The sequence below is a fragment of the Melanotaenia boesemani genome, chromosome 5, assembly GCF_017639745.1.
Source record: "Melanotaenia boesemani isolate fMelBoe1 chromosome 5, fMelBoe1.pri, whole genome shotgun sequence".
NCBI lineage: Eukaryota > Metazoa > Chordata > Actinopteri > Atheriniformes > Melanotaeniidae > Melanotaenia > Melanotaenia boesemani.
In genome coordinates this window covers 23,229,745-23,243,698 of record NC_055686.1, presented here as the reverse complement: position 1 = coordinate 23,243,698, position 13,954 = coordinate 23,229,745, and the positions used below count along the sequence as shown (strand labels likewise).

The 13,954-nt window shown below is 38.0% G+C and overlaps 1 protein-coding gene across 1 annotated transcript; it reads right to left on the bottom strand.

The window, feature by feature from the left end:
* Positions 1-3,390: 3,390 nt before the first annotated feature.
* Positions 3,391-11,894, bottom strand: tm4sf5 (transmembrane 4 L six family member 5). The gene is made up of 5 exons (XM_041986088.1): positions 11,567-11,894; positions 10,331-10,411; positions 8,649-8,785; positions 6,540-6,732; positions 3,391-3,989 (listed from the first exon to the last, which is right to left on the bottom strand). Exons 1-5 carry the CDS (start codon positions 11,738-11,740, stop codon positions 3,972-3,974), a joined length of 603 nt encoding a protein of 200 aa, XP_041842022.1. The 5' UTR covers positions 11,741-11,894; the 3' UTR covers positions 3,391-3,971.
* Between the last annotated feature and the right edge of the window lie 2,060 nt (positions 11,895-13,954).

Below are 13,954 nucleotides of genomic sequence, written 5' to 3'. Positions count from 1 at the left end.
TGAACCACAAGTTGCCTCCTGATGTATCTATCAAGGAAGGAACATGTGTGATAGAGCAAAGCACTTACTATGTAACAGTAGAAGTGCTGTTTGTGTGTGTGTGTGTGTGTGTGTGTGTGTGTGTGTGTGTGTGTGTGTGTGTGTGTGTGTGTGTGTGTGTGTGTGTGTGTGTGTATGAATATGACATGTAGTGTTAAAGCACTTTGAGTGGTCAAGATGACTAGAAAAGTGCTATATCAGTACAGTCCATTTACTTTTATTGGACCGCAAGAGCGAGGACGTTACAGGAGACTGTGTACATACATGGAACTGAGTAAATATGCAGCTTTTAAAATAAAAAACTAGCTTCAGGCAAAATATGCAAACTTAGACTTAGCTTCATTTTCATTTGAACCATTGACTTGATATAAAACAAAACAGTTTCCCAGGTCTCAGTATGTGCAGTATGGCTATAAAACAATAGCATTGAATGATACCAAAATAAAACAACAATAAAGTACGATACACAAAAAAGAAATGAAAGTCGCGTAATAAAAGGTAATAAGTTCAAACTGCAAATAAAACAGCAAATAACAGCAATAGTTTACAGTGGCAAGTGGCATGTTGTTAAGGAACAAATTGTTCAGTATTTGGCTGGCTTTTTCTCAGATGCAGTGCACCATCTTCTTTCCAGAGGACAGGGGTGCAGGATGTGTGTGTGTGTGTGTGTGTGTGAGTGTGAGAGTTTGTTTGAGCGCAAGATAGGTGGGCTCACAGATGATGTAGTTTGCTCTTTCTTTCTCTATCTGGTATTGTGGATGACCCCAGTGTACATTAGCTTGTATATTTGTGTTTTGTTGGAACGTTGAACAGACATTTGCTATGGCAGTAATGCATCGCTGAAGGGTGTAGTTTCTGAGTGCATGCTAGGCCCTTGAGAAGCAACAGCCTGGTCTACAGGATTTCTTTCACTTTTACAGTGGTTGAAATAATATGGTGCATCAGAGCATACAGCAGAGTTCGGTTATGAAAACAATGCAAAAACACTCACAACCTCTAAGATATTGTCTGTTGAAAAATACTTACCTAACATTCCCTGGAAAGTAACTTGTGTATCATCCAAAAATACGGGGAAGTAGAAACAGCTTAGGGATCTTTATAAGCTAAAGGAAATGAAAAATAAAGATAATAAGTCTAAAAACAACATAGCAACATTTAGAATTAATTTTAGGTATTATATAAAAGCCTTGTGCTTAACCTATTGACCTATCCTGAACACAATGGCTGCACAATATATGAAAACTTGTCATTAGTGGGCGGCTGTAGCTCAGGAGAAAGCACAGTCGTCTTTCAACCGGAAGGTAGGAGGATCGATTCCAGGTTTCCACTGACTACATGCTGGAGTGTCCTTGGGCAAGACACTTAACCCCATGTTTCCTCCTGATGTGCCTATTGGGGTGTGTGTGAATGGGTGAATGTGATAAGTAGTGTAAAGTGTTTTGAGTGGTCAAAACTGACTGGAAAAGCGCTATGTAAGTACAAGTCCATTTACCATTATCATAATATAACTATGCACAATATTTACACCTTTTCATGACATTTTGACTTAAAATAAAAAGTTGTGCATTAACAAGGGCTGTAAGTTTTATTTTTGAGCACACTGCAGCGTGAATGTACAGAAGTGGAATTCAGCTTTCATTAATAAACTTGAGCTTTACCCATACACTAAATTGTTTTGTTTTTGACTTATTTGTTATAAAACATAACATCACTGCACTATTTATTATTAATTTTAAATATCAGACATTTTCTTAATATCATGCAGCCCTACTTCAACTGTTTCTACAACCAAAGGAGCTGGACTTGATTACTTTTCAGTCTGTCAGTGGTCCATTGTGATACTTAAATTTCATTATGTAAGAAAAACAAGTTTAGAAACATGAGACCAAGCTGTTAGTTTGAGAATCGTGTTAATGTGTAGACCTAAGATGAAAGAGTTCTTTTGTGGATGCATCTGCTTTTCCCTACATGTTAGCACTGCCACATTTTATTCCATTATGCTTTAGACACTATGATGTCAGAGAATACTGAAGGCTAGCTGTATGCTTAACCATCTGATAAATCTAGGCTTAATTTTCAACCTTTGGAGACATGATTCTGTATAAAAGGACACAGAAACATTTCTAAATTTTGAACTTTTTCACATGTTCCACAGAGGTGTTAGTTGACTTGTTTTTGTCATGGAAAGAAATACATCACAATGAAGAGCCCTTTGTTTATTGTGAGAAAACCTTTCAATTACTCTGAAATGAAATTGGGTGTTGTTTCAAAAAGGAATGACAGATTTATGTTTTAACATGAGAACCATTTAATTTCTCTTCTGGATGTAAAAGTTGTATATTTTTATTATTATTATTATTATAATTTTTATTTATTTAATTTTTTGTCCAAAATGAGGATAACTTAGGTTCTAATCACCTGGTGAGCCTTGGTTCACTCCCTTACCTCATTTCCTGCCTCATCCATTTATCCATCTGATCTTTCTCCTCCCAGTTTTCCTTTCCTTCATCCATTCATCCATCCTTCCCCATCATCCTTCACCCACTTCCCTCCATCATTTCTTTAGTGGGCTTTCCCACCCCAACCCCATAGTCTTGTTCTATCACCAAAGTCAGGAGTCGTTCTGCTCTATAGGAGCTTCTCTGCAAATAGGAGAACCACTCAGACCACCAACCTTTCTTGAACATCCATCTAGTCGATGTTTCTTCATGCCGTATCATGAAATAGTAGCAGGTTTCTGTCCTGTTTGTGATGATGAAGCAGAATATAAGAGACACATTTCTAATGCTGATATTAAAGGTTAGAATAAAACCTTGTATAACCCTAATGTTGCCTGCTGCTTCATTTTTTCATTATGTGAATCTCCACATGATGAACACCCTGAAAAGTTTCAACACACCGATTCTTTTCTGGTGAAATTCTGCTGATGTTGCTTCATCAGTGTCGCTTGAAATCATTGTAGTGTGCTGTCCTCTTGTGGCTAAATTTGGAACAGCATAACGATATTTATTTTAATCACTATTAATCAATAATTGAGCAAATTGGCCCTGCGATGGACTGGTGACCTGTCCAGGGTGTACCCTACCTCTCACCTGCCAAATGCCAAGGCTCCAGCTTCCCTGCGACCCTTAAGACAGAGTTATACTCGCGTACCCCTTACGCTTGAATGTGAGAGCAAATGACGTAGATGTGGGTTTAAATCCACCTTTAATGGACAAAGTGGTACAGATAATGGATGGATATTAAATATTATTCATCGAACACTATTGTACTAACATGAACTCAACTTTGCTCTGGTTATGGCGGCAAGGGAAGAAATTTCTTTTCAAGGAGCAAAGCATGACGCTCTGGTTATCTGGTTATAGCATAATTTTTACTTTGCAGAACATATTCATATACAAGTCATTTCAAATGGAATTTCTATCAGTTTTCACAAGCTAACAACTATCTATTTCATAAGAAACCTTGTCAAGCTTGCAAAGTCCAGCAAGTCTGTAAACTATTTTTTCCATCCTGCCGCTAATCATAAATGCAAGTAGATGAAACTTACTGCGGAATAGTGATGATGGACATTACCTCGGTATATTTTTCATTCAGCTACAGTTTTTATGGTGTTGTCACGTCCACAGTGTATATCTTTAGAAAAAAATACAATTTCGTACAGACGAAATATGATCCTTACACTCCTCACGTGGATGCTTCATTCGTAAATTTTTGGTTGGTAGAGTAAATGTTTTCAAACCAAAAAATAAAAGAAAAGAAAAGAAAAAAAAAAAGAAAAAATTTAGGAAACACTCACAGGAACGTTAAAATTTACAAAATAATGGAGTAAAGTTTTAACATATCTAAAAAGCATCAAAAGGAAATCTCAACAAGCATATTCACAGAGATTTTGATTAAGGCAGATTTCTTCAGGATCCTCTTCTTAAACTTCACAGTCCGCTATCATCCTGCAAAAAGACAGAAGGCATGTGTTTTTTCAGGAAGCGAGATAGCTTAGGTGTTAATAAATGTCAGCATCATAGAAATCTCAGTGTTAATACTTTAATTCTCGGCTGAGTTTCTCCATTAACAAAATTGTTTTCAATAGAGAGAAAATCCATGATATCCTTCCCACTATTGATGGTGTCTCATCCACAGCAGCTTTATAGACATCTGTAGAAGCTGATATATGTTTGGACCCTTTCTGTCCCGTACAGCTCTCTGACTTAACAAAAATAATAGCTTAATCTAAATCTTCAGCTTGTAATTTAGACCCCATCCCAACCAGGCTATTCAAGGAAGTTTTTCTCTTAGTTAATACACTTGTACTGGATTTGATCAATGTATCTCTGTTGACAGAATATGTACCTTAATCTTTTAAGACTGCTGTAATCAAACCTTTACCCAAAAAAACGACCCTCGATCCAGGAGTGTTAGCTAACTATAGACATAACCAGCCTCCCCTTGATGTATAAAATTCTTGAGAAAATAGTTACAACTCAGGTATGTCCACATTTCAGCAGAAATAATCTGTTTGAAAAGTTTAGTCAGGATTAAGAGCCCATCATAGCACTTTCACTAGTGAAAGTTACCAACGATCTTCTAATGGCCTCAGATAAAGGACTGTACTTATCTTGTTAGATCCCAGTGCTGCATTCAAAACTGTTGACCACAACATTCTGTTACAGAGGCTCGAACATGTTATTGGGATTAAAGGCACACCATTACGCTGGTTTAAGTCATATTTATCTGATGTATTTCAGTTAATTAATGTAAATGATGAGTCTTCTTCATGGAATACCTTAGAGTTCTGTACTTGGACCAATACTTTTTACATAATATATCCTTCATGGCTATGTGGATGATATTTAGATTTACTTATCCATGAAGCCTGATTAAACAAATCAGTTTGTTAGATTACAAAGATGTCTTAAAGACATAAGGACGTGGATGACTCTGAATTTTTCCCTTCTAAACTGAGACAAGACTGAGGTTGTTGTATTTGGACCTGAAAAACTCAGGATAAAATCATCTAGTTCTGTAAATTAATCTAGATGGTATTAATTTGGCTTTCAGTACTACAGTTTTATTCACTACAGAGAGGAATCTTGGATTTAGTTTTGACCAGGAATTGTCCTTTGGTTTGCATATAAAACAGGTTTCTAAAACCGCCTTCTTCCACCTACATAATATTGCAAAAATTAGATAGATAGATAGATAGATAGATAGATCGATAGATCGATAGATAGATAGATAGATAGATAGATAGATCGATAGATCGATAGATAGATAGATCGATAGATCGATAGATCGATAGATAGATAGATAGATAGATAGATAGATAGATAGATAGATACTTTATTGATAGGGACATCCTTTCTGAGAGTAATGCAGAAAAATCAGTCCATGCTTTTGTTACTTCCAGATTCCTTATTAATGGGTTGCCCCAAATATGCCCTGAAATGTCTTCAGCTGATCCATAATGCTGCAGCGAGAGTTCTGATGAGAATTGGCAGGAGAGATCATATTTCTCCAGTTTTAGCGTCTCTTCATTGGCCCCCTATTAATTCTATGATAGAATTTAAAAATCTTCTCCTTACATATAAAGCTCTCCATGATATTGCATAACAAAGATCTCTTGTTCCATATATTCCCAACAGAGCACTTCACTCTCAGACTACAGGTTTACTCGTGGTTCCCAGGGTCTCAGAGTACAATGGGAATCAGAGCCTTCAGCTATCAGGCCCCTCTCTGATGGAACCAGGTCCTAGTTTGGGTTCAGGGGGCAGGCACCCTCTCTATATTCAAGTTCAGACTTAAAACCTTCCTTTTTGAGAAATATTTTAGTAAAGATTGGTAAGCCATCCCTTATTTATGCAGCCATAGGCAGACGGCTGAGGGACGTTCCATGATGTACTGAGCACTGCATGTTATAATCTCATATTGTTTGACCCAGACAATCTTGTGATCCAGAAGGTTCAAATAAAGGGGATTGCTGGGTGGGCTATTGGGCATTATGGGGGATTTCTCTGGTTAGTGACTCTATAGCATGACAAAGGGCCGTGCTCTCTGAGTGCTTCTAGTTCTCTTCTTAATTGTTATCTTGAGACAACCAGGATTGTTTTCTCATGACAATGGGATCATTTATCTTTTAATCTTGAGAAAACAAACTTTGTTGGGATGGGCTAGTCATGGTGTAAATCTGTGAATGCCTGAAGGGTAAAACAGTCTGAGACATCGCAATTTCAGCCTTTGTCAGACTTTAAAGAAGTAAAATTGGATGCACTGATCAGTGATGGATGTTCCTCAATCTGATGACAGCTTGCATCAATTACTGGCTTGACTGCCTGAAGCATCCCAGTACATAACCGCTCTGTACTGGGATGCCCCTTGGACCCACCACACCCATCCTGAACACTGACAGCTCTGTAGAGCTCCTTCAGTGACAGCCTGCTGCATCCAAAGTGTGGATAAGCTATTGCAGGGTGGATTGATCCAAATACAATTTGTTCACCTACATCTTTGCTGTCCCGACAGTCCCCGCAGATGCAGCCCATGCAGCCGTTGACCACTTGGATGCCACAGAGAACCAGTTGCAGCATGCCCATACACAGGATTATAGCGAACAACACGACATGCCACATCACTGCATTTTCGGGGAACTCGCAAATTGACCACAAAGTCTGGTTTGTAAGGTAGCTGCCACTCTCCCTGTGAGAAATGATAAAGGAGAAAAAGAGAGGGTATGTTACTATAGTACAGGACACCCAGTCCTCACATACTGTGTGAACAATTTTGCATTTTGTATAATATGGCTGCCTTCTTGAAATACCATTATCTCTAAAACTTCTAATGCCAGCACATCCAATATCTCATGCAGTGAACAACAGGAAAAAAAGATATGTCAGCACAGTACAACAATGCCAAACCAAGCTGAATTAGGCAAATCAGTGAGAGGGAAAATGAGGTATTACAGCCCCTGGCTTGTGCATATTGAACATTATGAAGCATTGAGTTCACTATTATGCTTCTGTCATTCATTCATTATCTTGACTGCTTATTCCATTATGGGTCGCGGGTAAGCTGGAGCCTATCCCAGCATTTTAACAGGTGAGAGGCAGGGTACACCATGGACAGGTCACCAGTCTGTCGCAGGGCCAACACAGATAGACAAACAACCATTCACACGCACACTCTCTCCAAGGGAGAATTTAGAATAATCAATTAACCTATCATGCATGTCTTTGGACGGTGGGAGGAAGCCAGAGAACCCGGAGAGAGAATCCACGCATACACGGGGAGAACATGCAAACTCCACACAGAAAGGCCACCACCCCCCGAGTTCGAACCTCCCCCCAGCCGAGGCTCAAACAGGCGACCTTCTTGCTGTGAGGCTGCGGTGCTAACCACCTTGCAGCCCTTTTCTGCCGTGCTTCTGTCATTTGAATTTTATTCTCTTGGCATATTAAAGTCAGATGTGTCCTTAAAAAGGCAATAAGTGGAAATTCATCCTTTCTAGATTGACGGAATTAAAAAATTGCTATGTGAAGAACTAGAGGTCCAATTTCATCTGGACTATAGCATGATTTCACACGCCATCTCTCTGTGTTGATCTCCAGTCCCATGTTTATCGTGTGTTCATGTATGTTCACGTGCTTCCTCACTCTTCTCGGAGCCCTTGGCCCTCCTTCCTTATAAAAGAATACAGCAAGCTTGCAACAGTAACTTATTTTCAAAGAGAAATGGCAGAGAGCCTAACGAAATGTTCACCTGAAGACCACCAGATTCCTGCATTACCTTTAAAAAAAAAAAAAAAACAACTGTTGGATAAAGAAAGGGACATATCCTGGATTAACATTGGCCTTGTATTTCCAAAGTGGAGAGCACTTTGAAAACCTAAAGAGGCTACAATTTGACGCAGACCTAGCTTTTCTGGACAGTAAGTAACATTATAAGTTACTTCAACATGTTCCATAAAATGCAGATATTTTTTTGCTCAGTGTATTTGTATTTTGTAAAGTTGCTTGAGGCGAGTTGGAGGAAGAGGTAGAGGAAGGTGTGGCTCATTACATACTTTGTTTCGGTCTACAGACAGTGCATAAAAGCAAACCTTGCAGTGAAATGATTTCACTAATTGCCCAGGTACGCACCCCTGTCACTCAAGGTCACAGTTCCAGTCATACATGTACTGTTTACATGAGCCACAGAAAGTCATTCCACTCATGACGTGTGTTTATTTGCATCACATGTTTGAACAGAATAAATCAAAGAATTGTCTGATTTTCTAAAAACAGCAGAAGAAACAATGATTTCCAACTAACACGGATGTGTGTGCATACTATTTACCATCCCACTGATTTCAGTTTCCCTTCCCCCTTTTCTTTCTCTAAATAGACTTCATTACATAAAATGAACAGTGCATTACAAGCCATAGGATAAAGTATGGGGCTGACCCAACAAGCCTGCAGAGTATGGATAATTTCTACTCGATATTTGGGAATATGTGTTAACATCCACACTGATCGGAATAACAACCCCACCCCTCTTAGTCTGAAATCAGTTTTAATCCGAATGAATGTAATCGGATCAGAATCTTTTGAATGATTTTTACATGAAGGAGCACTTACAAGTTTTCAAAGGGGTACTTCCAGCTTTCAGCAGCCACCTGGCATTTGGGTCCAACAGCCAAACCGGCCGAGGCCACGCTGGTACAGTAAATAGCTCCAATAAGACCAAAAGCAGAGGAGAAAACAGAGTTCAGCATCTGAAAGAAAAAGTGTAATAAATGAGTATTGATTAGGTGTTAACATTTCTTCTTCAAGTATTTCTTTCATATGGATTTTTGTGCAGATTTGTCTTCACTTTCTGATCAAATTGTAGCTCAATGCGCTTCAAGAGGCTGTTATTGTGAGCCACATTAAGTATCTGTAACTGCACCTGACAGATGCCTTACACTTCTATACAATTTAAAACACAATAATAGAAACATCAACATAGTTATTTTGGTGGTATTACTGTATTTGAAATTGCAAAGGCATATACAAATATTAACCACCAAAACTTTTAACTCAAGTTGAAACTGTCTTTGTCCAGGACTTTCTTTTGAGGAAACAGAAGAATACACTTTGGCTTTTGTTTTCAAACTGCAGTCTTGGAAATAAAGCATTGGCTCATATTTTTAAAGCTGTTTCGAGTTGTTCACAAGTTAAAACTCAGATAAGAACTGTGATGGCCGCCTAGGCAGCCACACACTGAGCCCGGTCTGGTAACCTTTTTCTTCATTTCAGTTAATTCAATACACTTGTAATATTTAACATTTCTTTTATATTTCACATTTTTCTTAGCAAGTTTGGCAAGGGGGGTTAACTGATTGGGTGCACACTTTTAGTTGACTCATTCTTGTCACCTTGTTTGGTTTATTTTCAGTTAATATGCATTTTCTTTGAGTTACTAGTTCCTGGGGAAGTTGCTGTGTGGGAGGCCCAAGCCTGCTAAGAGTCCCTGCTGAGGTGGATTGGACTCATCCAACTTGCAAAAAGATAGTGGGAGAGGGGTTTAGATTTTCTATTGTTTTGTATTACTTTATTTGTTCTTTATGTAGAAGTATGATTATTTAGATTTCTGTTTCCCTGATGAGTTATGAATCTAAATTGTTTAAGTTCTGTTGTGAAATAGTTAAGTTTATTAAGTTAGCTGAAGATGGTTATGTTATGTATTTCCCTCTTGTGTCAAAATGGTCTGATCAGCCAGTGTATATAGTTTCCCTTTTGTGTCAGTTTGTTAGGTCAGTTAGTTTTCAGTTCCTTATGTGGATGTTCTGTTTATTTGACCTCTTTTATGGGCCCAGAACTTTTACTTAGGAATTTGTATTTTTGTTGTTTTATTTTGTAAAATTAAATGTCAGAAGACTTTTTCTTTAAAAAACCTCCTGTGCTCTCTTCATCCTTGGCCTCAGTCCCTCACAAGACATGATGTGTGCCCTTTATCATTGTATTAACCCAAATTTTATACAGTTTCCCAAGGCAAAAACACTTTTCACTGAACTAAGTCTAAAGTTCTCAAGCAGCAGACATTACTAAATATCAGAGATTTCAAATGGAAAAAAATACTTAAGATGCAGACAATAAAAGCAGCTTATCCTATTTTAACTTGTTGCTCAACGCTGAATGACTCCACGTCTCTAATCAGTTATGACTTCACATGATGACCAGTGTATATGCCTTTTTCCTCGCCTATGACTTTTATCACTCTTAACAGTTCAGCCATCACAATGACATCCATTATAAATCTTTCACATGATTTGACTCACCCTGCAACGGTTACCACAGCAACCTTTTCCACAGCAACCCTTGCCCCCGGCCCTGATAGCCGAGCAGCTTGGGCACAGCATCTGAAAGGTTGTAGAGACAAAACATCACATCAGTTATCAAATAAAATAATTCAATGTGTGATAAAGAGTTAAACATGTCTTTGGAATGCTCTCAGCTTCTAAAAATAGTTTGTGTCTGCATAGCTGTACATATATGTCTATCTAAAAATAGCATTTTGTATATAGAGAATATAATGAGAGTATAATAGTTTTTCCATATTTCTGGGGTTTAAAAACTGACCTGACTATGATTTTTGGTCCTTTTGGGGATCCCAAAAGGTTAAAAGGTTACTTTGGGGTCAGACTTTGTGTTGGGTATATTTGTGTGATGGTTAAATAAAAAGCTTTTTGAAGGCTTTATGTCAGTGGCAGGTCCTCTTAGATGTAGAAAAGTAAGGATGTGTGTGTGTTTTCTTATCTCTCAAACCAAATATTTGTTAATCCTATATCGATTTTTACTCACTTGTAGGCACAGCTGTCGACACAGTTAGAGGTAGGAGGGGAATAAAAATCAGTCATTGTTTTAAACTTTCATATTACCATTACAAAACAAAGAATTGTCAGATAACAAAGTAGTTTAAATACTTGTGTACAGTGGCCTAATTAAAGAAGTGTACATTTGTTCTTTATCAAGCAAATTTGTGATTAGGTTTTATTTATTTAATTTCAAAATACTGTTTAAAATGATTGCAACAAGAATTGTTTCTCTTTATCTGACAGTTCTTGACTTTGTACTACTACTTGATAATCACCGACATCCGTTAGAGGTGTAGCTTAATAATCAGCTGTGAGGAAACAAAAAAGTACTGCACCTAAATATAGTTTAAAACTCAGATCAGAAATAAACCCATAGAAAGATAACAACTTCCAGCCTTATATTATTTGTTTTTTGTTGATTTTTATTGTTTTACTATGTAGATGTTTTATTGTTCACCACTATGGGCAACTGGGGTTGCAGTAAATGTGCTATACAAATAAAATTGAACTTGAAACTTAATAAAAGTACACATTTCTCTAATATTTCTTGAAATAGTCCTTAATTTTTCCTCAAACATTATGCTTCTCAAAGGCCATAAAAACATGCAATTAGATTTTATAGGTTTACACAAGACAAAGTCAATGACTGAAAAATCCAATAAAAAGAAACAATAAAACAACTAACGACACAATACTCACAAACAGGCCTCCTCCGATGATCCCCCCCATGAGCCAGACTTGCGTGGAGATCTGATCACTGTCCAGATTTTTCCCGTCAGGAAAGAACAGCAGCAGGTTTGAGATCATGCAGATGAAGGCTGAAGGCAGCAGGATCAGGCCCACTAGGCGGGCGCACTTTCCAGTACAACACATGGTTTCAGCTTTGGTGTCTCACCCTAACAATTTAACTCTTATAAACTTTTCTTTCTTTTCTACCTCTCCACGTCAAAAGGAAGTCAGGGTAAGTGAGTGAAACCAAAAAAGGTGACGAATGAGGGAGAGGAGCTCACCCCTGACAAGCACTCAGCGAAAGACAAACACAACCAGTGACGGTTACAGCAGGAAGGACAGAGGGAACAAAGGTTTTGGTGTGGCTCAGTGTAATCAGATTTTTTAAAGCCTGTGTGTTTTCCCCTGGATTTCGAATAAAGATAAAAATTCTTGGGAAAGAAAGTAAACTTTTTTTTTTTTATTAAGACAGAACAACCATAAATCTAAATTAAAATCCAAACAAAACACAAAAATGAGGGGGAATGTGTGTGGGTGTGTATTTGTGTTTGCTAAAAGGGTTCTATCATTGTTGTGAATGCCCTTTGATACCTCTTAAAGATGATATTGCTGTGTTTGTTCCATTTATGGCTTATTGCAAATACACAAAGGCTTGAGGTACAGCATATCTTAATAGCAGATTGTATTTATAAGATAAAGAAGTAAAAGAATAAACTTGTGTTTCGGAAGTCAATAAAATGCACATATGGAAACATTTTCATCTGTCATTGTCATACTATATTATTATGTGATTGATATCTGTTAGTTTAGGAGAAAAAACATGTTCATCATTATATTATCAGTTTACAGATTTGTTTTTCAGATTTTGTGAGCCATTGAAAAAAGAAGATGCAGAAGGTTGACTTCTCTGTGAAAAACGTTCACATAAGGGAAAAAGCCAGAAAACCTTTATTGAAACTCTGTGTGTGTTCTGGCACCACTGCATTCAAGCAAGAATTGGAACACATTTTTCCTCAATACCATCAATTTGTCTGTTGATTTCATCCAAATTTTCAGCCTTGTTATTTGATATGTCTTTGAGCTATGTTTATAAGAATGTAGGGTTTAAATATTTTATTAGTATCAATTATAATTACTTTGATTATATATCGCTCTTGACATACAGAACCAGTCAAACATTTGGACACGTTTTCCCAATGGGAAAGTGTGTCCAAATGTTTGACTGTATAAACTCAGCACAGGCTTTGGAAAGTCTGATTAGTCAATTTCACAAAGACATATAACTTGCAAGGAAACAGGGTTCTATGGAATTAGCAACACAACTAAACATGTGGGTAATGTCCCCCCAAAATGTGCCAAAATTCCCTGCAATTTTCTCCTGTTGGTATTCATTCTTGCTCTGAGATTCAAGTGCTGCTAGGTGGGTCAGTCACAGATGTATCGTTGACTGACAGACATATAGGAATGAGATTGTGAAGTCAGTGGTAATCCTATATCTTCAAAATCTGGCACATAATTCCATCCTCTAGGATGATGACGTTCTCCTCCACAGAGCCAGGATCATAATTCCAGAAATTGGTAGAGGAAAGGATAGAATGGCCTGCCGTGAGTCCTGAGCTCAACCCTTTTTAACACTTGTGGGATTAGCTTGGACGTGCTGGTTGTGTAAGAGTGATCAACACAACCATGCTGACTGACCTCCAAGAGCAAAATGTGACCAAGCTGGTGATGAAAAGAGGATGCCAAGCTGTTGTAGTTGTGTATGGGTCTACCACACGTTAACTAAATTCCTGACAATGTAAAATAATTAAGTATAAATAATACTGGATGTGAATATGGGGCTGCATGGAGGTGTGGTGGTACCAAGGTCTCATGGCATAAAGGTTGCTGGTTCAAGCCTCAGCTGGGGAGGGGGTTTGAAAAGTGATCTCTTATTGCAGAAATTGCATGTTTTCCCCATTTATGCGTGGGTTCAAGCTCAAAGCTCAAGCTCAAAGAGGTTTATTTGTCACATGCACAGTTATACATAGTACAATTGTACAGTGAAATGTGTTTTCTGTACGTGCATCCTTTAAGATACTTCAGCTTCCTCCCATAGTCCAAAGACATGCATGTTAAGTTAATTGGTCACTCTAAATTGTCCCTAGGAGTGATTGTGAGTTGTTCTTGTCGATTTGTGTTGGTTCCTGTGCTGGACTGGCCACCTGTCCAAGCTGTACTCTGCCTCTCGCCGGCTAATTCCAGCTCTGGCTTCAGCTCCAGCTTCCCTGTGACCCTGAATTGAAATAAGTGGTATAGAAAATGGATTGATGGGTAGAAAATGTCCAATATGTGATGATTGTTCCTTATTACTATGGG

Bases quoted from the DNA above. Each gene is read 5' to 3' on its own strand.
- tm4sf5 (XM_041986088.1), bottom strand. From the start codon at position 11,740: ATGTGTTGTACTGGAAAGTGCGCCCGCCTAGTGGGCCTGATCCTGCTG. The intron at 10,412-11,566 runs GTGAGTATTGTG...ACAACCTTTCAG, and splicing joins TCATCGGAGGAGGCCTGTTT to ATGCTGTGCCCAAGCTGCTC. The intron at 6,733-8,648 runs GTAAGTGCTCCT...CATTTCTCACAG, and splicing joins AAGTACCCCTTTGAAAACTT to GGAGAGTGGCAGCTACCTTA.